The 26,599-nt window shown below is 51.0% G+C and overlaps 1 protein-coding gene across 1 annotated transcript in view; it reads right to left on the reverse strand.

The window, feature by feature from the left end:
• The window catches only part of LOC139262032 (complement component C6-like), a 121,116-nt gene that overhangs the window by 88,098 nt on the left and 6,419 nt on the right, over positions 1-26,599 (reverse strand). The window contains 4 exon segments of the mRNA XM_070877195.1: positions 7,068-7,206; positions 10,343-10,484; positions 18,808-18,952; positions 22,886-23,045. Coding sequence (XP_070733296.1) covers positions 7,068-7,206; positions 10,343-10,484; positions 18,808-18,952; positions 22,886-23,045 — 586 coding nt within the window.

The raw sequence follows: 26,599 nt of genomic DNA on the forward strand, positions 1-26,599 counted from the left end.
GGCAGGAAAGGCAGGGATAGCTTTGCCCCCGGACCTAAAAATGGTTCAGACCCAAGACCCCGTCCTCAAAACTGTCCTGAACACGCTAGCTAAAGGGGAAAGGATAGACGGCCCGTACGGCACCGCAGCAATTGCCATTAAAGAAGGCATGCTGTTCAGGGGGGAACAATGGGTAGTACCACAACAGCACCAGAGAGAATTCCTCCAGCTGGCCCACGGGGGTCCAGGAGCAGGACACCCCGGACCTGAGACCACTTGGCAACGAGTGGAACAGGCAGGGTGGTGGCCAGGACTCAGGGAAGACGTCCGCGAGTTCTGTGCTAGCTGTCTGGTGTGCGCGACCAACTACCCTGACCCCCAGAAAAGAAAGGTGTCTATGGGACATATCAGGAGGTAGAGGGACCCTGGCAGTCAATCCAAATCGATTACATCAGGCCCCTACCCACTGCACGGGGAGGTTACAAGTACTGCCTAGTATTGGTGGATGTGTTCACCAAATGCCGAACAGCCACTACCCTGGGAACAGCCAGGATCCTGGTCAGGGAACTGTTCTCTCGACGGGGACTACCACAATACGTGGAGTCCGACCAAGGGAGTCACCTCACCGGGCAGGTGATGCAGGAGATCCTTAAGGTGCTCGGCATCAAATGGAAATGGGATGTCGCCCACAACCCGCAGTCATCCGGGCCTGTGGAGCGTTTAAACCGCACCATCAAAGAAAGTCTGCGCAAAGAGTCAGGGGACTCACCCAAAGGGTGGGTAGAGGTCCTACCATTGGTCCTCATGGGGATCCGGGCCAGCCAGTCAAAGAGCACGGGGTACTCCCCGTACGAGCTCATGACCGGCAGAGCCATGGGAACCCCCACCCATGTGTGAGCCCCGGTACTCACGGAAGGTCAGCTTAGGGAAGTGAACCGGGACAGCTTTGTCAGGAATCTGTTTGAACACCTTAAACAGATTCACTGGCAGGCTGCTAACAACATGGAAAAACAACATCGGAGCAACCGACTGCTGCTAGAGCCCCGCACACACCATGAGTGGGAGATAGGGGACCAGGTTATGGTGAGGAACTACGCTAGAGTAGGGGTCTTTGAGGCACTGTACATGGGACCGTACCACATTGTCGACAAGGCAAGCCACATGGTCTATGACATAAAATTGCCCCGCCGTACAAAGTGGTTCCACATAAATCAGTGCAAACTTTTCAACCCAAGGACAGCAGCTAAACGTAAGGGAAGGCCAAAACCTGTAAACCGTGCTAAAGACAGGGACCCCCAGCCAGCAGCCCCCGACTGTGGAGATCCCACAGGGGACGTGGCAGACCCACAGACTGTACCTAGAGGGGCGGTGGACTGTGTTACTGGAGGGGCTGTCCTCCCCAATCATTTGGGACTCGGACGCACCCCCAGTAGCCAGAGCCTTAAGAAGGACTCCCCGCACACCATGGCCAACGACACCATTTGGATGGTTCAGCCCCGGGAGAGGGACCAGCCGCAAAAGGGCACCTAAGGTCAGAGACCGGCCCGCGAGCAGGGACACCCAGCCGGTAGCCTCGGGCAATAAGGGACCCTCAGAAGAGATAACGGTGGACCAGCCACCAAGTGGGAGCCCCCAGCCCGTAGCCCTCGACCAGGCAGAACCCCCAGGGGAAGAAACGAACCAGGCAGCCACCCCCAAAGGAGCGGTGTGCTGCAGCACCGGAGGGACGTTCCCCCGACAGTGTGGGACTAAAACCCACCTCCGGTCAGGACACACCGGGTCCTGCGGTGCAGACCGACCTATTACCAACCTCGCTGGACACCCAGCGGGAGAAGAAGAAAGAAAGAAGGCAGGAATTAACCTGGCTACCCGGAGACAGGTGGCAGATGTAAAAATATAGTACTATATGAATTTAAGTATGTTTAGATTAGTGTAAGATTATGTGTAATGATAAGTTGTATATGTATTAGAAGCTGGGGTAAGGAAAAGAATCTACCTGTGCAGCTATTAAAAGAAGCTCAGACCGGGTAATACCCGGGAGTAGGAAGAACCTACCGGTATAACTGTTAAAGGAAGCACCGGTGAGATAACAAGCAAAACGGCTGTGAGATAAAGTTAAAAGCAGACATCAGTCCACAAGGAACTGAATAAGACAGCCAGTCAATTAAAGACTATGAGCCCAAATTAGAACTCGGTCACCTTTGTCAAGCCAGACAGCTTTCTCAGGGCTAGACAATCTGTTTTATGTGCCCCTACAGGAGAGAGAGCAGCATGAGAAGGATCCTGTTCCTGCTTGCCCTGATAGGGATGAGCAGCAGCGACCGAGGAGACGTGGAAGAATCCCTCATTTACGGGTGTTCAGGAGGGAGAGCACCGATTGTAACCGCCGGGGGTAGCCCCCGAGACGTGGAAGAACTCGCCGTTTACGCCCACGAGGGAAGATGGCCAGGGTGGCTGGAATCTAACTCTACCCGCTACTCCAGCCAGGAAGGTTTTACCTACGGGGAGGCCTCAGTTCCATGCCCCTGGATACGGATCATCGCTGCCCGAGTCAGTGTTAGAGGGAAAGCGTGTGTGTTTGACTTGCAAAGGGAACATTCCCCTGGGAAGTTGGTGGTGGCTCAGAAAACTCAGCAAGGACGCATGGGACCAGGAATCGGACTGGGAAGGACTCGGTAATGATACGTACCGCACCATCACGGGGACACGGGGAGGAGTAAAAGTGTGTTGGGACAAATGGTGGGAATCCGAACAAGGAATTTACATTTGCATGTGGGGATCAGAGAGTATTGTCCCGCAGGCATATCGATCACCTTCGCCAGGCAATGGCAAGATGAAGGGGAAGGGAAGGGATGGGGTGGGATTCTAGCCTACACGGTGCACGGTCCCACACTCCCCACTCCCAATTAACACCACCGAACTAAGAGCACGTATTAAGAAACCCTGTCCACAGCCCCACCAATACACACAGTAATAGAAAGGTGTTCTACCAGCACCAAGGGACCTGGAAACGGATTTGTATTGGTACTGACCGAAAGGTGTTATACCAGGCGGTAGCTTCAGTAATATTAAATCTTACCGAGGTACTGCATGGTGCCCGAAGGAAACAGAGCTGCTATACCAGGCCCTACTTCGAGACATGTTCAAGAAATTTTATGAGTTAGACGTTGGAAATGTAGACAAAGCAGACCTATACACCCTAAACGCTAGGGACACCATGGGCTCGGGGAGACCTAGAAGGGGAATCATAAACGATATTTTCACTACCTACAATACAGCATCCTCTGTAATAAATAGCTTAGATGACATAGAATTACAAACACTGATAAACGGTTTAAAGACCCAATTGAGGAAAATCCTGAAACAAGAGAATACCGTAGTAGGTTCAGAACGACACGAGGACCAGGCTATGACTGTCCATTTGAAAGAAATTGTGGCTGAGCTGGAAAAACATGCACAGACAGTGAATGCACTCAGACGGGAGGATAGAAACGCTTCTGACCAGGCTGCACAGAACGAGGTGTGCGTACTGTATGGTTATTGGGCGAGGGTCGCAACAACCTGGAGGATTTAAAACAAGGTGTAGTCCCCTCTTGGATCAGGAACAAGCACCTCGCAGCCCTCCACCCGTACAGCGATTCACTAAGCCCGTGCCAGCTCCGCCTAGCCTCTGAAGCCGACCCTGTCCCTGTAGACTGTGGGAAATCTAACCACACCATTATGGGGATAGTATTAAGGATGCTGGTCATGGGTGGGACAGCCCGACCTGCACCGGTAGACCGGGTGGAGAACATTGGAGTTATTCAGGGAGGTGCACACATTCGTTTCGCAGCTGTCCCACCCTATGTCATAAAGTGGGAGCACGCTGTAACGGGTACTGACCTCTCCAGGTGCCGGAGCCAGGGTGCACACATATTACTGTGTCCCCAGTACTTGAGTGCCCATTCAAAGTCACAGTGTGGGTTTAAAGCTGCTTGTGCACAGCCTATTAACTGCACCGTGGAGGTACTGGCACAAGACCAGGTCCCTCCACAGGTAACATACATAGGGGTGGGACATAATGTGTCACCACCAGTGCACCCCACTACCAACATGGACACTTCTGGTGTCCGGTAAGTGACAGCAGTTTCTGCTTCAAACCTGAGGCATCAGTTCAAGTGGCCCAGGAACTATTGTCCCCATTCCTGAACCCCCTCCACTGTTCACCTCACTGTGAAGGAAAACATTACAAACCTGCAGGATTATGTTGTACATATTGGCTATGCAATTCCCCCTCTACCCCAACATCTTACCGCTCTGCTAAAAGTTGTAATTATCTCACAGAAACACTTCTATACTTTAGAACAGAAAACCATTGAGATAGGGAAAAAGATTCTCGAGATCACCATTCCACCTTGGTGGGACCTTTACAGAAATATAGAAGTCCCAGTCTGGATCCGAATCGCTTCCCACACTTCAACTCGCGATTATTCTTTACTTATGGTGTCTCACTTGCCGAGTGAAACGCAGAGGCCGTCAGGTCAGGTACCAAAGGGTGCTATACGCTCCTTGGCCGAACTTTGGAATCGCGCAGGGAGGGGTGACACCACACTGCCATGTTTAAATTGTGTTGATTTTACCTGCTCTAAACCGCAAAATCTCGAGTGTGGTAAGAGTGAACTTAAAATAGACCTTTATGTTACTTGAGAATGTGTTTTGACTATGTACCTTTATTTTTACTTTACTTAAAGTTGTGTTTGACAGCATGCCGTTATTTTACTGTGAAAACCGAGTAAAGGAGGGGCATTGTAGCCCCTCCATGCTGTAACCGAATTATAGTGATTGTATTCGCCTATGAATTGCATTGCATTTCAACGGGGGATGCACGTTAATGTTTAGCTAGTGTAAATACAGGGAAGGTTGACTCTCGGGAGCAGGAATTTTGCTTACCTTGATTGACACTCAAGAGTGTGGAGTGCCAACAGGGGGGACTGAAAGATCAAAATTCACGGAGAACACCCCGCGCCACCCCCCCTCCCCGCTCCCCTCCCTAGTGTTTGGGCTCATTCAAAAGGAAATTTAATTTGGGACTATCTACCGAAAAGTTTGAAATCCCAAAGTGCTTGTGGAAGAAACTACGAACTTTAATCGAATTTTGAACTTTTAAAAGACAAAGTCAAGCCTGTGGGCGGGCCTAAGAAACTAAAAAAGCCCACTTGATTATTGGAACTATCTGGGTGGTGAGACTAAGTTAACTTGTCTGGAGGAATGGACATTTGAAAACCCTTCTCCACAGGAGACATTTACATTAATACAATAACTCAGAGATGGCCAGACATCAAACCAAACTGAGAAAAGCCATCTTCAACATGAATAAGAACAAAAGGGCCCACTACAGCCTGTATGCGAAAAACCAAGCACAAAAGGACATTGTGATTACCAAGCTATTACTTCCATCAGAAAACAGATTTAGAAATGCAACCCACCCAAGACATATTAACTTTTAATGAGCCCGCTAAAATATTACAAAGAAAAGTCAAGCCCGCCAAATTTAAACAAAGAATTCTGAACTAATTTGGCGCGAAGATTAGGACAGCTCAAACCGTATAACTGGCCCCCTGTTTTAACAGAGGGTATGACACGCTTTGCCATACAACCGAGAGTATGTCATCAGAAGGGAGAGAAACCAACGCGACAGTTGTAAACTAACTTCTCCAGCCTCGAAGTCCTGAAGTCCTGAAGGAAGGAAGAACATCACCATCGCGGCAGCAACCAACCACAGCCAACGTGGTATCACCGAAAACCCACCACGATCGACCAAACTCAAAACAAAACTCCAACAGGAAGAAACCGAAGAATGGAAAGTTCCCACTCTACAATCTAAGGCCTGACTACCAACAGGTGAAAAAGTTACCTAAAGAGACTTTGAACCTATTTCTAATGAAGAAAACCGGGTACTTACCCCATAGATCCAAAACATGCCTTACTGCATCAGCGGACTCAACCCAACTGAAGATTGCGCAGCAAGAAGTCTTCTCCGACGTTCGGGGTGCGGCAAGCAGAACCTACAGAATTCAACGAACCCCAAAATCGCGAACTATCGCTAACTGACCAGATAGGATTGGTAAGCATAGTCCCTGCCCGCCCTGGAATCTAACCTAGCTAGGATTAGGTATTGGGAGCTGGGAGGTGTAATTTTTACTGTAACCCCCTTTGAATGTGTAATGTATTGTTCTTTATTAGAGTGATTATAAGTTTGACATTGTATTTTCTTGTCTGTAATAAAATCAAAGTTCTTTTGCACCAAACCAGTTGTCCTTTGCACTTTATCACATCTCCCAGATAAACCTAGAGTCGAGAACCCAAGGGAGTGGGAGCGATTCGAACCGCTCATGTAGGTCAGAGGTGAACCTGACCCCCGGGACCACCTCTTACAGCTGTCCTGGAGCCAATATTTATCTCTCAATCAACATCACTAAAACAGATTATCTGTTTGTGGGAGTTTGCTGTGCGCAAATTTGGCTGCTGCGTTTCCCACATTACAAAAGTGACTGCACTGCAAAATAAAAAGTACTTCATTGGCTGTAAAGCGCTTTGAGACGTCCGGTGGTCGTGAAAAGCATGATAGGAAGGCAAGACTTTGTTTTCTTTCGAACCCTTGGCTGAGGGTCTGTCCCGGTTTATTAGAGGGAGGGGAATAACATTCACTGGTAAAAGTGGGATTAATTCTTTATAAAGGACAGCCCGACTCCCACCCTCCACCTCCCCCGCCCCTCTTCCACCCACCCCACCACTCCCCCTCACGTCCGCCTTCCGCCCCAGCCCCCGCCCTCTCCCACCCACCCTCCGCCTGGCCCCGCCCCCCCTCCCAGCGCCCCCTCGCCCCAGCGTTCGCCCACCCACCCTCTGTCCCAGCCCCTGGCAGCCCCCCTCCCCCCCACCCTCTGTCCCAGCCCCACTGCCGTCCACCCTCTGCCCACCCCCCCATCGCCCCACCCTCCGCCCCCCCTCCCCCAGCCCAAGCCCCCACCTTCCCTTGCCCCAGCCCCAGCCCCCGTTCCCCCCCTTGCCCCAGTCCCGCTCAGAAAGCCGAGATCGAGACCCTGTACCTCGAAGGTGATGTTGTGGATGTTGCTGCTGAGTCGGAAAAGTTTGCCGTCGCTGCGTCTCCGAGTGGTGTTACAGTTGACCCCGTAGCGCGTGTTGTTGAGGACTTCACCTGCCATCTCCCCGGACAGCGCATTGTACCTGTGGGGCAGAGCAGAGGCCAGTGACTGGAGCCCACTCACACCCACCCGCGTGCTCCGCTGCTCTGAGTGTGGCGAGTGGCAGAGAACCCAACCTCCTGCCCATACCACACTCAGTGCTGGCAATGAGGCATTGGGCGGCCATGGTAATGTCTACAGTTATGGTTATATTCTTAGTCGTGGTTACTGCTCCAGTAATGGCTCGGGATACCGTTACCATAACTTGTGGCATGAAACATTAACTCTGTTAACGATGCTCATCAACTAGGCCCATACAGCAGAGCCTGGTCTCCAGCCGTCTCGGACCCCCTTGCCACAGGACCAAGACTTCGCTCAGCTAAGCCCGTGTGGTAGCTGGTGTGCAATGGCCACCCCATGTTAAAAGAACTCACGCACAGACAACTTCCACTTCTTCGTTGCACTGTTCAGTCACCTGAGAACTCATTTTTAGCGTGGAAGCAAGTCTTCCTCGATTCCGAGGGGCTGCCGATGATGATGTTTCTGTAATGTATGTATGCCCGGGTTTACCTGCCACCAGGGGGAGTGACCATCGGAGGTCATTGGGCCACAGACACACACGTGCAGCCCTGGTATATAAAGAAAGCCTCCATGTTTAATCCTTCATTCGAGAGCTAATAAAGTAGAGTCAGGTCGCACCTGATTGAGTTCACGGTACTAAGCCCATTCAGTTATTGCATACGCAACATTTGGTGATGAGGCACAACACAAACTTTCACACATACAAAAAGAAAATGAGCACCGTTGGAATCCTGGAGCGATTTGTGGAGGGAGAAGACTGGGAGGATTTTACAGATCGCCTCGAGCAGTACTTCGTGGCCAGGAAGATGGATGAAGACTCTGACACATTTAGGCGCAGCGCGGTTTTTCTCACCATTTGTGGTCCAAAAATCTATGACCTCATAAAGAATCTGCTCTCACCTGCACATCCAATGGAAAAGACCTATGAGGAATTGTGTGCTCTGATTCGGGACCATCTCAAACCTAAAGAAGGCATCATTATCTCGAGATATTGCTTTTACCAGCATGGTCGTTCTGAGGGCCAGGACGTGGCCGGAATTTGATGCTGATCTGAGACGTCTCGCTGGGCCGTGTAAGTTTCGAACTGCGTTGGAAGACATGCTGCGCGATGTCTTTGTAATAGGCATAAACCACGAGGTGATCCTGCAGAAGCTGCTGGCTGCGAGATGCTGGATCTGAGCAGGGCCATCACGATCGCCCAGGCTTGCCTGACCACGGTCGATAGTACAAAGCAGATAACCTCGCAGAGTCAGAACTCCACGGCAAGTACTGTGCACCAGATTGTGTCGTCGGTTGGCAGAGCTGCACCTGGCAGGGCTTACCCGACTGTGTTTGTGAAACCTGTAGCTGCTCGAAGTCCGCCATTGGACACGAATCCGATGTCACCCTGTTGGCATTATGGGGGCAATCATTGGCCTCATCAGTGCCGTTTCAGGCAGTATATTTGTAGAGGCTGTGCGAAAATGGGGCACCTTCAGCGGATGTATCCGCAGCTCAGCAAGCATGCTGCGGCACACCACGTGGATGATGATGGCTGATCCGGAGCGGATCCGGCAAGGCAACCCGACATACCCGAGGAGGAAGTGTGTAGTGTACATTCGTTCCTGACATAGAGCCAACCGATAATGATTGAAGTAAAATTGAATGGCGTGTCGGTATCCATGGAATTTGACACGGGTGCGAGTCAGTCAATTGTGAGCCAGAGGACTTTCGAAAAGCTGTGGGACACCAAGGCCGTGAAACCCAAGCTGAGTCCAGCAAATGCAAAGTTGCGTACCTACACCAAAGAGCTCAGACCAGTGATTGGCAGTGCAGCAGTCAAGGTGTCGTACGATGGGGCGGTTCATGATCTATCGCTGTGGATCGTTCCAGCAGGAGTTGGTTCAAAAAAATGAAGTGGAACTGTAACGATATTAAAGCCTTGTCATCAGTGGATGACGTGTCGTGTGCTCAAGTGCTGAGCAAATTCCCCTCGCTGTTTGAACCAGGCATCGGCAACTTCACGGGAGCCAAGGTGCAGATCCACCTGGACTCGATGCAAGATCCGTCCATCACAAAGCCCGGGAGGTCCCGTACATGATGAGGGAGGTCGAAATCGAACTGGGCAGACTCCAATGTGAAGGGGTCATTTCACCGGTCGAATTTAACGAGTAGGCTAGTCCAATTATTCCTGTGCTGAAGTGTGATGGCAATGTCAGGATTAGTGGAGATTACAAAGTTACAATCAACCGAGTTTCGAATCAGGATCAGTACCCGTTACAAAAGGCTGATGACCTGTTTGCAATGCTAGCCAGGGAAAAGTTGTTCTGACGTTGGCCTATATGATAAAGGAGCTTGTAGAATCGTCGTACCCCTCCCCTTCACCCAGCCGTACCCCTCCCCTTCACCCAGCAGTACCCCTCCCCTTCACCCAGCCGTACCCCTCCCCTTCACCCACCCGTACCCCCCACCCTCACCCACCCATACCCCTCCCTCTCACCAACCGGTACCCTTCCCCCCTCACCCACACACACCCCTCCCCCACCCGTACCCCTCCCCCTCACCCACCCGTATCCCTCACCCTCACCCACACCCCTCCTCTTCCCCTCACCCACCCACACCACTCACCCTCACCACCCACACCCCTCTCCCTCACCCACCCTCACCCCTCTCCCTCACCCACAACCCTTCCCCTCACCCACACCCGCTCCTTCACCTACACCCCTCCCCTCCCCCTCACCGACCCCTCACCCTCACCCACCCACACCCCTCCCTCTCACCCTCACCCACTCACACCCCTCCCCTCACCCACCCACACCCCTCCACTCCCTCGTTCCACTCACCACCCCCTCTAAATCCAGCTCGAACCATGTGTGGATTTTTCCACTGTCGCATCCCGCGGGGGGAGCACTGTTCCTCAGTGTTGAATCAGCAATCTCCCCCTGCCCAACAACTCCTGTTTGGAAGGTCCCAGAAGCTGACACAGCACCTGAGACCCCCCACCCATGCCCTTTCCCCCAAACCCCTCCCCTGGCCCCCAACTCCTGATCCACTCCCACCACTGATCTCCGACCCCTCCCCACGGCTAACTATCACCCCCGACCCCTGACCCCTCCTACCCGCTGCCGATGAGGTGGGCTCCAGGGATGGGTTCGACCTCTCGGGCACAGGGAGGATTTTTCTTCCGACACCCGTCCTCATCCGAACCATCTCCGCAATCGTGCTCACCGTTACACTCCAGATCCCGGGCAATGCAACGTCCTGAAATACAGGGAGTGGGGGAGGGGTGGGTGAGGGGGGGGGTGGGGGGAGGGGAGGGAGGAGAGGTAGGGGAGGGGAGGGGAGGGTGAAGGGGAAGAAGAGGGGGAAGGGGGAGGTGCGGGAGAGGGAAGGTGGGGGAGGGGGAACGGGGAGGTGAGGGAGAGGGAGGTGGAGGTGGGAGGGGAGGTGAGTGAGGGGGAGGTGAGGGAGGGTGAGGTGCGAGATGGGGGGTGGTGAGTTAGGGTGAGGTGAGGGAGAGGAGGTGAGAAACAGCTTGAACATCAGAACATAAGAAATAGGAGCAGGAGTCGGCCATTTGGCCCCTCGAGTCTGCTCCGCCATTTAATAATATCATGGCTGATCTGATCACGGACTCAGCTCCATTTCCCTGCCTGCTCCCAATAATCCCTCTATTCCCTTATCGCTCAAAAATCTGTCTATCTCTGCCTTAAATATATTCAATGACCCAGCCTCCACAGCTCTCTGGGGCAGAGAATTCCACAGATTTACAACCCTCTGAGAGAAGAAATTGAGTTTGACTTTTCCACCTTTAGCTATCAGCTTCCCTCCCTAGCCCGTGTCGCGGGAGATATTATGATTGACTCCCAGAATCGCAATGCAGATTCCGCTCACTGAGGGGCACAATGGACATGATCTTCACCATGCAGCAGATACAAGAGAAATGCAGGGAACAGCACCAACCTCTGGTACATGGCCTTCTTTGACCTCACAAAGGCCTTTGATGCTGACAACCGTGAGGGATTATGGAGCGTCCTCCTCAGATTCGGCTGCCGTAAAAGGTTTGTCACCATCCTCCGCCTGCTCCACGATGACTTGCAAGCCATGATCCTGACCAACGGATCCACCACTGACCCAATTCACGTTCGGACCGGGGTCAAGCAGGGTTGTGTCAACGCACCAATGCTCTTCTCGATCTTCCTCGCTGCAATGCTCCATCTCATCCCGCTGGAGTGGAGCTAAATTACAGAACAAACGGGAATCTGTTCAAACTCCACCACCTCCAGGCCAGATCCAAGGTCGTCCCATCCTCTGTCACTGAACTACAGTACGCAGACGACACTTGTGTCTGCGCACACTCGGAGGCCGAACACCAAACCATCATCGACACCGTCACCGAGGCATACGAGAGCATGGGCCTTACACTAAACACCCGTAAGACAAAGGTCCTCTACCAACCTGCCCCCGCCACACAGCACTGCCCCCCAGTTATTAAAATCCATGACGAGACCTTGGACCTCGGGAGCCTACTGTCAACAAGGCCAGACATCGACGACGAGGTCCAACACCACCTTCAGTGTGCCAGTACAGCCTTCAGTCGCCTGAGGAAGAGAGTGTTTGAAGACCAGGACCTCAAACCCAGCACCAAGCTCATGGTCTACAGAGCAGTAGTGATACCCGCCCTCCTTAATGCTTCAGTGACATGGACCATGTACAGCAGACATCTCAAAACACTGGAGAAGTACCACCAACGCTGCCTCCGCAAGATCCTGCAAATCCACTCGCAGGATTGGTGCACTAACGTCAGTGTTCTCGCTCAGGCCAACATCCCCAGCATTGAAGCACTGACCACACTCGATCAGCTCCGATGGACGGGCCACATCATCCGCATGCCCGATACTAGACTCCCAAAACAAGCGCTCCACTCCGAGCTCCGTCACAGCAAGCGAGCCCCAGGTGGGCAGAGAAAACGCTTCAAGGACACCCTCAAAGCCTCCCTGATAAAATGCAACATCCCCACCCACATCTGGGAGTCCCTGGCCAAAGACCGCCCAAATTGGGGGGAAAGCATCTGGGAGGGCGCTGAGCACCTTGAGTCTCATCGCCGGGAGCAAGCTGAAGCCAAGCGTAAACAGCGGAAGGACTGTATGACAACCCAGGCTCCCCACCCACCCGTCCCTTCAACCACCGTCTGCCCCACCTGTGACGGAGACTGTTGGTCCCGCATTGGACTCTTCAGTCACCTGGGAACTCACATTAGTGTGGAAGCAAGTCATCCTTGACTCCGAGGGACTGCCTATGCTGATGAGCCCCTGAGTTGGGGTATAATCTGACAGGGTCCCTGTTCCCAACCATCATGCACTTTGCAGGAAGAGGCATGTGTCGACTTCGGGTGTGAACAGGATTGGTCTTAGCTGTGAAGCTGTCATGGTTGAATAGGCTGCCGTGAGCCTGCCAAGGCTCAGGCACGTAGGGAAGTGGGCGGAGCCTTCAGGAGAGCAAGGTGAAGAGTTCGAATCTGAGATAAACCATTGCTGGTGGCATAGTGGTGATGTTACTGGACTGAGACCTAAGACTAATGATCTGGAGATGTGGGTTCAAATCCCACCACAGCAGCTAGAGAATTTAAATTCAGTTAATTAAATAAATCTGGAATAAAAAGCTAGCGTCAGTAATGGTGACCATGTAATTGTAGGATTGTTGTAAAAACCCATTGGGTTCACTAATGTCCTTTTGGGAAGGAAATCTGCTGCCCTTACCCGGTCTGGCCTATATGTGACTCCAGACCCACAGCAATGTGGTTGACTCTTAACTGCCCTCTGAAATGGCCCAGCGAGACATGCAGTTTCATAAGGCGGTTCACCACCACCTTCTCGAGGGCAATTAGGGATGGGCAATAAATGCCAGCCTTGCCGGTGATGCCCACATCCTTTGAACGAATAAAAAAAGAGATATTTTGGTGTTAGAAAAACTACAACCACTAAATTCTGTTAAAAAGCATACAGGATCCTGGGCTTTATAAATAGAGGCACAGAGTACAAAAGTGTGGAAATTATGATGAACCTTTATAAAACACTGGTCCGACCTCAACTGGAGTATTGTGTACAATTCTGGGCACCACACTTTAGGAAGGATGTGAGGCCTTAGAGAGGATGCAGAAAAGATTTACGAGAATGGTTCCAGGGATGAGGGACTTCAGTTACATGGACAGACTGGAGAAGCTGGGGTTGTTCTCCTTGGAGCAGAGAAGGTTGAGAGGAGATTTGATCGAGATGTTCAAAATCATGAGGGGTCTGGACAGAGTAGATCGAGAGACACTGTTCCCATTGGTGGAAGGGTCGAGAACCAGAGGACACAGATTTAAGGTGATTGGCAGAAGACCCAAAGGCAACATGTGGGAAAAACTTGTTTACGCAACGATTGGTTAGGATCTGGAATGCATGGCTTGAGAGGGTGGAGGCGGACTCAATCGTGGCTTTCAAAAGGAAAGAATCTGTCTCTAATTGTCTTAAATATATTCAATGTCCCAGCTTCCACAGCTCTCTGAGGCAGCCAATTCCACAGATTTACAACCCTCTGAGAGAAGAAATTCCTCCTCATCTCAGTTTTAAATGGGCGGTCCCTTATTCTAAGATTATGCCCCCTAGTTCTAGTCTCCCCTATCAGTGGAAACATCCTCTCTGCATCCACCTTGTCAAGCCCCCTCATAATCTTATACGTTTCGATAAGATCACCTCTCATTCTTCTGAATTCCATTGAGTAGAGGCCCAACCTCCTCAACCTTTCCTCATAAGTCAAACCCCCCTCATCCCCGGAATCAAACCTAGTGAACTGTTGCGTATGCAATAACTCAATGGGCTTAGTACCGTGAACTCAATCAGGTGCAACCTGACTCTACTTTATTAGCTCTCGAATGACGGATTAAACATGGAGGCTTTCTTTATATACAAGGGCTGCACGTGTGTGTCTGTGGCCCAATGTCCTCCGACGATCGCTCCCCCTGGTGGCAGATAAACACGGGCATACATACATTACATAAATCCCCCCCCAGGATCTTTGTATCAGTCCTATTTACAAATTGAGACGGTCCGGGGCTTTCCGCTCCCTAGTTGATCGTCCCAGTTCAATTCCAGATCTGGGTGAGCTCTCCGAGTCATTCATGACTTGAGGCTGGGTAGCCGATCTAATGGGAGTGGCCATGTCCATGTCGGGGATTGACGGTCCCGATTCATTGACAACAGCAGGGTCTTCTGATGGCTGAATATGAATCGGTTGGTCATTGATGGTGTCTTCTGTTCCGGTTTGTCTGTGTGCCACAATTTCCTCTGATCAATGTGCCTCCTGCATGTTTGCCCAATAGTGAGCCTGACAATAAGCACCCTGTTACCCTCCTTGGCCGTAACAGTGCCAGTGACCCACTTGGGGCCTTGACCATAATTTAGCACATACACAGGATCATTAATAGAGGTGTCGCGTGACACGGCAGTGTGATCATGATACCACTGCTGATGTTGACGTCTGTTTTTGACGTGATCGTGAAGATCAGGGTGGACAAGCGAGAGCCTGGTCTTGAGACCTCTCTTCATCAACAGTTCAGCAGGCGGTACGCCGGTAAGCGTATGGGGTCTCGTCCTGTAACTAAGCAGAATATGTGACAAGCGAGTCTGCAAAGGACCATGAGTTACGCGTTTCAGGCTCTGCTTGATGGTTTGGACGGTCCGCTCCGCTTGACCATTGGACGCAGGTTTGAATGGTGCTGACCTTACGTGCTTGATACCATTGAGTCTCAAACTCTTGAAACTCCAAACTCATGAAACACGATCCGCTGTCACTCACAACGATGTCGGGCAGACCATGGGTGGCAAACATGGCACGAAGGCTCTCGATGGTGGCTGTGGATGTGCTGGATGACATGATTACACATTTTATCCATTTAGAGTACGCATCCACCACCACCAAAAACATTTTGCCCCCAGGAAAGGACCCGCATAGTCGATGTGGATCCTCGACCATAGTTTGGATGGCCACGACCACAGACTTAGCGGAGATTCCACTGGTGCATTGCTTAACTGCATGCAAGAGTTGCACTGATGCACACATGACTCCAAATCAGAGTCAATGCGAGGCCACCAAACATGAGACCTGGCAATGGCCTTCATCATCACAATACCGGGATGGGTACTATCTAAATCCCGTACAAACTTCTCCCTGCCTTTCTTGGGCATAACAACACGATTACTCCATAGCAAACAATCAGATTGAATGGATAGTTCGTCTTTGCGATGGTTGTAAGGTTTGGTCTCATCACACACTTCCCTGGGACTGGCCCACCAATCACCACTAAGGACACAACATTTTACAACCGATAAGATCGGATCCTGGCTGGTCCAGGTCCTAACTTGTTGAGCAGTGACAGGCGACCCTTCACTCTCAAAGGCGTCCATTACTAACAGCAGGTCTGCGAGCTGTGGCGTTTCCACCTCCGGCGTGGGCAACGGTAAACGGCTCAATGCACCGGCACAATTCTCGGTGCCAGGTCTATGGCGAATGACATAATCATAGGCAGACAATGTCAGCGCCCACCTCTGGATGTGGGACGACGCGTTAGTATTAATGTCTCTAAGCTCTGAAAACAAAGATATAAGTGGCTTGTGATCGGTTTGGAGCTCGAAACAAAGCCCAAACAGATACTGGTGCATCTTTTTAACCCCATATATGCAGGCTAAAGTTTCTTTCTCTACCATGCCGTAGGCTCTTTTCGCTTTAGACATGCTTCTCAACGCGTACGCAATGGGTTGTAGTTTGCCCGACTCATTGGATTGTTGGAGCACGCAACCAACCCCATGTGATGAAGTGTCACAGGCCAATACTAAACGCTTGCACGGGTCATAATGTACCAGCAATTTGTTGGAACAAAACAGATTTCTAGCTTTCTCGAAGGCCCTGTCTTGAGACACACCCCAAGCCCAGTTGTGGCCTTTTCTGAGCAGCGTGTGCAGTGTCTCTAATAATGTGCTCAATTTAGGTAAGAAATTACCAAAGTAGTTGAGGAGACCAAGGAACGAACACAGCTCCGTCACATTCTGGGGTCTGGGTGCATTTTTGATGGCCTCTGTTTTCGAGTCCGTACGCCTGATGCCGTCTGCAGCAATCCTCCTTTCCAAGAATTCGACTTCCAGTGCCATAAAGATGCACTTTGATTGTTTCAGCCTGAGCCCCACTTTGTCCAGACGATGTAGAACCTCTTCCAGGTTGTGCAGGGTTCGGCGGTGTCACGACCTGTGACCAGAATGTCGACTTGGAACACCACGGTTCTAGGGACGGACTTCAGTACACTCTCCATGTTTCTCTGAAATATGGCTGCAGCCGAGCGAATTCCGAAAGGACACCTGTTGTAAATGAACAGCCCTTTATGCGTATTGATGCACGTAAGTTTCTTCGACGATTCGACAAGCTCCTGTGTCATATAGGCCGACGTAATATCCAATCTGGTGAACGACTTTCCCCTGGCTATCGCAGGTCATCAGCCTTTGGTAACGGGTACTGTGATCCTGTTTCGAAACTCGGTTGATCATAAGCTTGTAGTCTCCACAAATCCTGACATTGCCATCACTCTTCAGCACAGGAACAATGGGACTAGCCCATTCGTTAAATTCGACCGGTGAAATGACCCCTTCACATTGGAGTCTGCCCAGTTCGATTTCGACCTCCCTCATCATGTATGGGACCTCCCGGGCTTTGTGATGGACGGGTCTTGCATCGAGTCCAGGTGGATCTGCACCTTGGCTCCCGTGAAGTTGCTGATGCCGGGTTCAAACAGCGAGGGAAATTTGCTCAGCACTTGAGCACACGACACGTCATCCACCGATGACAAGGCTTTAATATCGTTACAGTTCCACTTCATTTTTTTGAACCAACTCCTGCCGAACAGCGTTGGACCATTGCCTGGAACGATCCACAGCGATAGATCATGAACCGCCCCATCGTACGACACCTTGACAGCTGCACTGCCAATCACTGGCATGAGCTCTTTGGTGGAGGTACGTAATTTTGCATTTGCTGGACTCAGCTTGGGTTTCACGGCCTTGGTGTCCCACAGCTTTTCGAAAGTCTCTGGTTCATAATTGACTGACTCGCACCCGTGTCTAATTCCATGGATACCGGCACGCCGTTCAATTTTACTTCAATCATTATCGGTTGGCTCTATGTCAGGAACGAATGTACACTATACACTTCCTCCTCGGGTATGTCGGGTTGCATTGCCGGATCAGTCATCATCATCCACGTGGTGTGCCGCAGCACGCTTGCTGAGCTGCGGATACATCCGCTGAAGGTGCCCCATTTTCGCACAGCCTCTACAAATATACTGCCTGAAACGGCACTGATGAGGCCGATGATTGCCCCCACAACGCCAACAGGGTGACATCGGATTTGTGCCCAATGGCGGACTTTGAGCAGCTACAGGTTTCACAAACACAATCGGGTAGGCCCTGCCAGGTGCAGCTCTGCCAACCGACGACACAATCTGGTGCACAGTACTTGCCGTGGAGTTCCGACTCTGCGAGGTTATCTGCTTTGTACTATCGACCGTGGTCAGGCAAGCCTGGGCAATCGTGATGGCCCTGCTCAGATCCAGCGTCTCGCAGCCAGCAGCTTCTGCAGGATCACCTCGTGGTTTATGCCTATTACAAAGACATCGCGCAGCATGTCTTCCAACGCAGTTCCAAACTTACACGGCCCAGCGAGATTTCTCAGGTCGGCATCAAATTCCGGCCACATCCTGGCCCTCAGAGCGACCGTGCTGGTAAAAGCAATATCTCGAGATAATGATGCCTTCTTTAGGTTTGAGATGGTCCCGAATCAGAGCACACAATTCCTCATAGGTCTTTTCCATTGGACGTGCAGGTGAGAGCAAATTCTTTATGAGGCCATAGATTTTTGGACCACAAACCGTGAGGAAGACCGCCCTGTGCCTAACTGTGTCAGCTTCTTCAACCATCTTGTTGGCCACGAAGTACTGCTCGAGGCGATCTGTAAAATCCTCCCAGTCTTCTCCCTCCACGAGTCGCTCCAGGATTCCAACGGTGCTCATTTTTTTTTTTTGTGTGTGTGTGTGAAAGTTCGTGTTGTGCCCCATCGCCAAATGTTGCGTATGCAATAACTGAATGGGCTTAGTACCGTGAACTCAATCAGGTGCGACCTGACTCTACTTTATTAGCTCTCAAAGTGAGGATTAAACATGGAGGCTTTCTTTATATACCAGGGCTGCACGTGTGTGTCTGTGGCCCAATGACCTCCGATGGTCGCTCCCCCTGGTGGCAGGTAAACCCAGACATACATACATTACATGAACTTTCTCTGAACTGCCTCCAAAGCAAGTATATCCTTTTGTAAATATTGAAACCAATACTGCACGCAGTATTCCAGATGTGGCCTCACCAATACCCTGTATAACTGTAGCAAGACTTCCCTGCTTTTATACGCCACCCGCTTTGCAATAAAGGCCTGTCAAAGAGCGGGCACGGGCTCGATGGGCTGAATGGCTTACCCCTGTGCTGTGAGATCTAATGATGAATATTTTTACCATTTTGACAGCGGAATTTTTTGAAGCAGTCCGTCTGCTGGATGTTGCAGAGTGTTGTGTGCAAGCAGGGTCTCTCATCATCCATCGCTGTTTCCTCACATCGACCTCCGAACTGGGCTGGCTTCCGCAGTTCCCTGTAACGAAACTGAAGAGCAGGTGGGGTAAGTATGGTCATTGAGCAGCGAGGCGCAGCAGGTGAACTGGGACAAAGAAAGAAAGACTTGCATTTATATAGCACCTTTCACGACCACCGGACGTCTCAAAGTGCTTTACAGCCAATGAAGTATTTTTGGAGTGTGGTCACTGTTGTAATGTGGGAAATGCAGCAGCCAAACTGCGCACAGCAAGCTCCCACAAACAGCACTGTGATAATGACCAGATAATCTGTTTTTATTCTGTTGTTTGAGGGATAATTATTGGCCCCAGGACACCGGGGAGAACTCTTCTGCTCTTCTTCGAAATAGTGGCTTGGGATCTTTTACATCCACCTGAGAGGGTAGACGGGGCACCTCTGACAGTGTGGCGCTCCCTCAGTACTGCCCCTCCGACAGTGCAGTGCTCCCTCAGCCCTGCCCCTCCCACAGTGCAACGCTCCCTCAGTACTGCCCCTCCGACAGTGCAGCACTTCCTCAGTACTGCCCCATCCAATAGTGCAGCACTCCCTCAGTACTGCCCCTCCGACAGTGCAGTGCTCCCTCAGCACTGCCCCTCCGACAGTACGGCACTCCCTCAGCCCTGCCCCTCCGACAGTGCAGCACTCCCTCAGTACTGCCCCTCCGACACTTCCTCAGTACTGCCCCTCCAATAGTGCAGCACTCCCTCAGTACTGCCCCTCCGACAGTACAGCGCTCCCTCAGTAAGGCGCTCCCTTAGTACTGCCCCTCTGACAGTGCAGTGCTCCCCCAGTACTCCCCTCCGACAGTGCGGCGCTCTCTCAGCCCTGCCCCTCCGACAGTGCAGCAGTCCCTCAGTACTGCCCCTCCGACAGTGCGGTGCTCCCTCAGCACTGCCCCTCCGACAGTACAGCACTCCCTCAGTACTGCCCCTCCGACAGTGCGCCGTTCCCTCAGTACTGCCCCTCCGACAGTGCGCCGCTCCCTCAGTACTGCCCCTCCGACAGTGCGGCACTCCCTCAGTACTGCCCCTCCGACAGTACAGCACTCCCTCAGCACTGCCCCTCCAACAGTGCGGCACTCCCTCAGTACTGCCCCTCCAACAGTGCGGCACTCCCTCAGTACTGCCCCTCCGACAGTACAGCACTCCCTCAGCACTGCCCCTCCGACAGTGCGGCACTCCCTCAGTACTGCACTGGGAGTGTCAGCCTAGATTTATGTGCTCATGTCCGTGGAGTGGGATTCGAACCCACAAACTTCTGACTCAGAGGCTAGAGCACTGCCCACTGAGCCACAGCTGACACTGAGTCAAAGGGCTTTTGGTCTACTGTCCTTCAGATCACAATGGCCCAGCTATCGCAGGAGCAACACATCTCGGGCCCTGCCCTGCCCGTGTCGGTTTTAATAATTGGCGCCCAGGAACTTGCTGGAAGTGCGATCTGATGATGGAGCGGTGAGGGCAGAGGGTTATCGGGGACCTCAGTGAGCGACGAGACCAACACTCCGTCTCCTTCTCCCGGCAGAGAAACAGCGGGACGACGGAGGAAACCGGGTGAATTAGAATCAAATCAGGTGCAAAGAGAGAGGGAAAGAAAGGTAGGATTAAGAGAGAGAGAGAGAAAAAGAGGCAAAGAGAAAAAGTAAGAAAATTAAATTAAACTCGAACTTTGACATTTTAAAAATCTCCAACAACAATTCACAACCGGACGGAGTGATGCTCCAAGGTTATAACGGTTCAGTTTCTGGGCTGGAGAGGTTGGGCTGGTGGTCATGAGCAGTCGTTAAAAGGATCCTTACGCTGTTAAATACTAGAAGTACATAAGAACATAAGAACATAAGAAATAGGAGCAGGAGTAAGCCATACGGCCCCTCGAACCTGCTCCACCATTTAATACGATCATGGTTGATCCGATCATGGACTCAGGTCCACTTCCCTGCCCGCTCCCCATAACCCCTTATTCCCTTATCGGTTAAGAAACTGTCTATCTCTGTCTTAAATTTATTCAATGTCCCGGCTTCCACATCTCTCTGAGGCAGTGAATTCCACAGATTTACAACCCTCTGAGAAAAGAATTCTTCCTCGTCTCTGTTTTAAATGGTCCCTTATTTTTGTGTCCTACTCATACATTGCTTTTCTTTTCATTTTTGTATCATCAGCAAACTTGGTTAGGTTACACTCAGTCCCTTCTTCCAAGTCATTAATATAGATTGTAAATAGTTGGGGTCCCAGCACTGATCCCTGCGGCACCCCACTGGTTACTGATTGCCAACCCGAGAATGAACCATTCTCATTCCATTGGCCTTCCTGATCACTTGCTGTACCTGCACACTAACCTTTTGTGTTTCATGCACCAGTACCCCCAGGTCCCCTACTAGTTACTGATTTATCCAGACTCCCTGTTCTCTGTTCTTTAGCCAATCCTCTATCCATGCTAATATATGACCCCCAACCCCGTGAGCTTTTATCTTGTGCAGTAACCTTTTATGTGGCACCTTGTCACCTGACCACATCCACGTAATTTTCTGTGGCGCGTTTAACGGGCAATGAATGTACAATCGCAGCAACTTCATGAACCTCCCGGGGAGGCCGAGGGAGAGATCCCATTTCCGCAACGATATCGGCGGAGTAACCAAATTGTCCGGTGGATTGTGGCAATCGGCGTCTCGCCAGAGGCCCCGCCCTCACCACACGTCGCCGGACCATTCACGCGGTAATAATGGCGAGCATTCTTCACGCGCCAAATATTCTGGGTCTGTTTTCTCTGGAACAGACGAGGCTGAGGGGAGACCTGATTGAGGTGTATAAAATTATGAGGGGCCTGGATAGCGTGGATGGGAAGGACCTATTTCCCTTGGCAGAGGGGTCAATAACTGGGGTGAATACATTTAAAGTAATTGGGGGAGGTTTAGAGGGGATTTGAGGGGAAATGTCTTCACCCAGAGGGTGGTGGGGGTCTGGAACTCACTGCCCGAAAGGGCGGTAGAGGCAGAAACCCTCACCACATTTAAAAAGTACTTGGATGTGCACCTGAAGTGCCGTAACCTACAGGGCTACGGACCGAGAGCTGGAAAGTGGGATTAGGCTGGGTAGCTCTTGTTGGCCGGCGCGGACACGATGGGCCAAAATGGCCTCCTTCCGTGCTGTAAATTTCGTGATTCTCAGCAAAGTCCGGCCCCATTAACTCCTGTATCTTCAAGTTTTTTTTTCCTTCAAATCGATAAAGACGGAAGTGGGAATCCAACCTGCCTCCCGGCAGAGGGGCGGTGAATCAGGCCGGGACCTGGAGTGGGGAATCCCGGGAGTATCGTTGGGGTCTTGCGAGCAGTGGATCCTGCAGCCAAAGCGTGTGAGGTCAGAGGTGGAGGGGGGGGGGGGCATGGACCCCCAGCAACAGGAGACATCCCTCGACCATTCCCCTCACCCCCTGGCCTGGGTTTGGTGGAGGGGGCAGGCGGTGAGCTGGTACCCCGGGAGGGGCCTATCCGATGGCGGGTGTGGGGCCCGGTTACAGGGACACCAGGCCTGGGGTGTGGCCTGCACCCCAGAAGATTTGGGGGGGGGGGGGAATTCCTGAGTGCGGCGTCCTCATTGGCTCCCTTATCAAGGCAGCGACTAGACTGGGACCAAAGTCCCCGGGGTTGCTGGGGTCTGACACGAAAGCACTATTCGACTAGCGGGGGCTGCACAGCTGACCCCGATCCTGTCCTTAGTGTCGCTGAATCGTGCGATCGGGAGCAGGAAATGTTTTCCCCTTCGCTCGCCCAGAGATACTGAGGATAATTGTCACCCCCCCCCTCTCCCCCTCGCCCATTACCTCCCTTGGCCCACCCTGAGGGCAGTACAGACCAGGGTGTTACACCTCTCAGCCCGCTTGGGGCACTGTGCCTCAGTACCGCATGGACCTCTGGATCTGGGAGCGGGAGGCGAGTGGAGGGTGCGTTTGAGGAGCAGACGCAGGTTGTACCTGTTTCCTGACGCAGGGGTCACAGGTCGACCAGCCGGACCAATCACCGATCGCACAGGGAACGCTGCAGCCCCCCGAGTTACAGTCCTTCCGCTCCTGGCCGGGGGCGCAGATGGTGCCACAGTTATACTTGTGGTAATGCTCGTCCATAGAGAATCTCCTGGACAGGAGAGGGTGAGAGAGAGGGTTAGTTACATAGAAACATAGAAACATAGAAAATAGGTGCAGGAGTGGACCATTCAGCCCTTCGAGCCTGCACCACCATTCAATAAGATCATGGCTGATCATTCACCTCAGTACCCCTTTCCTGTTTTCTCTCCATACCCCTTGATCCCTTTAGCCATAAAGACCATAGCTAACTCCCTCTTGAATATATCCAATGAACTGGCATCAACAACGCTCTGCGGTAGAGAATTCCACAGGCCATCAACTCTCTGAGTGAAGAAGTTTCTCCTCAGCTCGGGCCTACATGGCCTACCCCTTATCCTTAGACTGGGACCTCTGGTTCTGGGCTTCCCCAGCATCGGGAACATTCTTCCTGCATCTAACCTGTCCAGTCCGTCAAAATGTTATATGTTTCTATGAGATCCCCTCTCATCCTTCTAAACTCCAGTGAATACAGGCCCAGTCGATCCAGTCTCTCCTCATATGTCAGTCCTGCCATCCCAGGAATCCATCTGGTGAACCCTCGCTGCACTCCGTCAATGGCAAGAATGTTCTTCCTCAGATTAGGAGACCAAAACTGAACACAATATTCCAGGTGCGGTCTCACCAAGACCCTGTACAACTGCAGTAAGACCTCCCTGCTCCTATACTCAAATCCCCTAGCTATGAAGGCCAACATGCCATTTGCCTTCTTCACTGCCTGCTGTACCTGCATGCCCACTTTCAATGACTGATGTACCATGACACCCAGGGCTCGTTGCACCTCCCCTTTTCCTAATCTGTCATCATTCAGATAATATTCTGCCTTCATGTTTTTGCCACCAAAGTGGATAACCTCACATTTATCAACATTATACTGCATCTGCCATGCATTTGCTCACTCACCTAACCTGTCCAAGTCACCCTGCAGCCTCTTAGCATCCTCCTCACAGCTCACACCGCCACCCAGCTTAGTGTCATCTGCAAACTTGGAGATATAACATTCAATTCCTTCATCTAAATCATTGATCTATATTGTAAATAGCTGGGGTCCCAGCACTGAGCCCTGTGGCACCCCACTAGTCACTGCCTGCCATTTTGAAAAGAACCCTTTTATCCTGACTCTCTGCTTCCTGTCTGCCAACCAGTTCTCTATCCACCCACAATACCATGTGCTTTAATATTGCACACCAATCTCTTGTGTGGGACCTTGTCAAAAGCCTTTTCAATGTCCAAATACACCACATCCACTGGTTCTCCCTTGTCCACTCTACTAGTTACATCCTCAAAATATTCTAGAAGATTTGTCAAGCATGAATTCCCTTTCATAAATCCATGCTGACTTGGACCGATCCTGTCACTGCTTTCCAAATGGGCTGCTATTTCACCTTTAATAATTGATGCCAACATTTTCCCCACTACAGATGTCAGGCTAACCAGTCTATAATTACCCGTTTTCTCTCTCCCTCCTTTTTCAAAAAATTGGTGTTACATTAGCTACCCTCCAGTCCATAGGAACTGATCCAGAATTGATAGAATGTTGGAAAATGATCACCAATGCATCCACTATTTCTAGGGCCACTTCCTTAAGTACTCTGGAATGCACACTGTCAGGCCCCGGGGATTTATCGGCCTTCAATCCCATCAATTTCCTTAACACAATCTCCTCACTAATAAGGATCTATTCAGTTCCTCCTTCTCGCTAGACCCTCGGTCCCCTAGTACTTCTGGAAGATTATTTGTGTCTTCCTTTGCGAAAACAGAACCCAAGTATTTGTTCAATTAGTCTGCCATTTCTTTGTTCCCCATTATAAATTCACCTGATTCTGACTGCAAGGGACCTACGTTTGTCTTTACTAATCTTTTTCTCTTCACATATCTATAGAAGCTTTTGCAGTCAGTTTTTATGTTCCCAGCAAGCTTCTTCTCATACTCTATTTTCTCCCTCCTAATTAAACCCTTTGGCCTCCTCTGCTGAATTCTAAATTTTTCCCAGTCCTCAGGTTTGCTGCTTTTTCTGGCCAATTTATATGCCTCTTCCTTGGATTTAACACTATCCCTAATTTCCCTTGTTAGCCACAGTTGAGCCACCTTCCCCATTTTATTTTTACTCCAGACAGGGAAGTACAATTGTTGAAGTTCATCCATGTGATCTTTAAATGTTTGCCATTGCCTATCCGCCATCAACCCTTTAAGTATCATTCGCCAGTCTATTCTCACCAAATCACGTCTCATACAATCGAAGTTACCTTTCCATAAGTTCAGGACCCTAGTCTCTGAATTAACTGTGTCACTCTCCATCTTAATAAAGAATTCTACCATATTATGGTTACTCTTCCCCAAGGGGCCTCACACAACAAGATTGCTAATTAGTCCCTTCTCATTACACATCACCCAGTCTAGGATGGCCAGCCCTCTAGTTGGTTCCTCGACATATTGGTGCAGAAAACCATCCCTAATACACTCCAGGAAATCCTCCTCCACCACATTGCTACCAGTCTGGTTAGCCCAATCTATATGTAGATTAAAGTCGCCCATGATAATTGCTGTACCTTTATTGCACGCATCCCTAATTTCTTGTTTGATGCTGTCCCCAACCTCCCTACTACTGTTTGGTGGTCTGTACACAACTCCCACTAGCATTTTCTGCCCTTTCGTATTTCGTAGCTCCACCCATACAGATTCCACATCATCCAATGTCCTTCCTTACTATTGTGTTAATTTCCTATTTAACCAGCAATGCTACCCCACCTCCTTTTCCTTTCTGTCTATCCTTCCTGAATGTTGAATACCCCTGGATGTTGAGTTCCCAGCCTTGGTCACCCTGGAGCCATGTCTCCGTAATCCCAATTATATCATAGTCATTAATAGCTGCCTGCTCAGTTAATTCGTCCACCTTATTACGAATACTCCTCGCAGTGAGGCACAGAGCCTTTAGGTTTGTCTTTTGAACACACTTTGCCCCTTTAGACTTTTGCTGTAATGTGGCCCTTTTTGTTTTTTGCCTTGGGTTTCTCTGCCCTCCGCTTTTACCTTTCCTCGTTCTATCGTTTGCTTCTGCCCCCAATTTACTTCCCTCTGTCTCCCTGCATTCCCATCCCCCTGCCATATTAGTTTAACCCCTCCCCAACAGCACTAGCAAACACTCCCCCTTGGATATTGGTTCCGGTCCTGCCCAGGTGCAGACCGTCCGGTTTGTACTGGTCCCACCTCCCCCAGAACCGGTTCCAATGCCCCAGGAATTTGAATCCCTCCCTCCTGCACCACTCCTCAAGGCACGTATTCATCTGAGCTATCCTGCGATTCCTACTCTGACTAGAAACATAGAAACATAGAAACATAGAAATTAGGTGCAGGAGCAGGCTATTCGGCCCTTTGAGCCTGTACCACCATTCATTACGATCATGGCTGATCATTCAACCTCAGTACCCCTTTCCTACTTTCTCTCCATACCCCTTGATGCCTTTGGCCGTAAGGGCCACATCTAACTCCCTTTTGAATATATCCAATGAATAGGCCTCAACAACTTTCTGTGGTAGAGAATTCCACAGGTTCACCACTCTCTGAGTG

This window comes from Pristiophorus japonicus, chromosome 1, assembly GCF_044704955.1.
Source record: "Pristiophorus japonicus isolate sPriJap1 chromosome 1, sPriJap1.hap1, whole genome shotgun sequence".
Taxonomy (NCBI): domain Eukaryota; kingdom Metazoa; phylum Chordata; class Chondrichthyes; family Pristiophoridae; genus Pristiophorus; species Pristiophorus japonicus.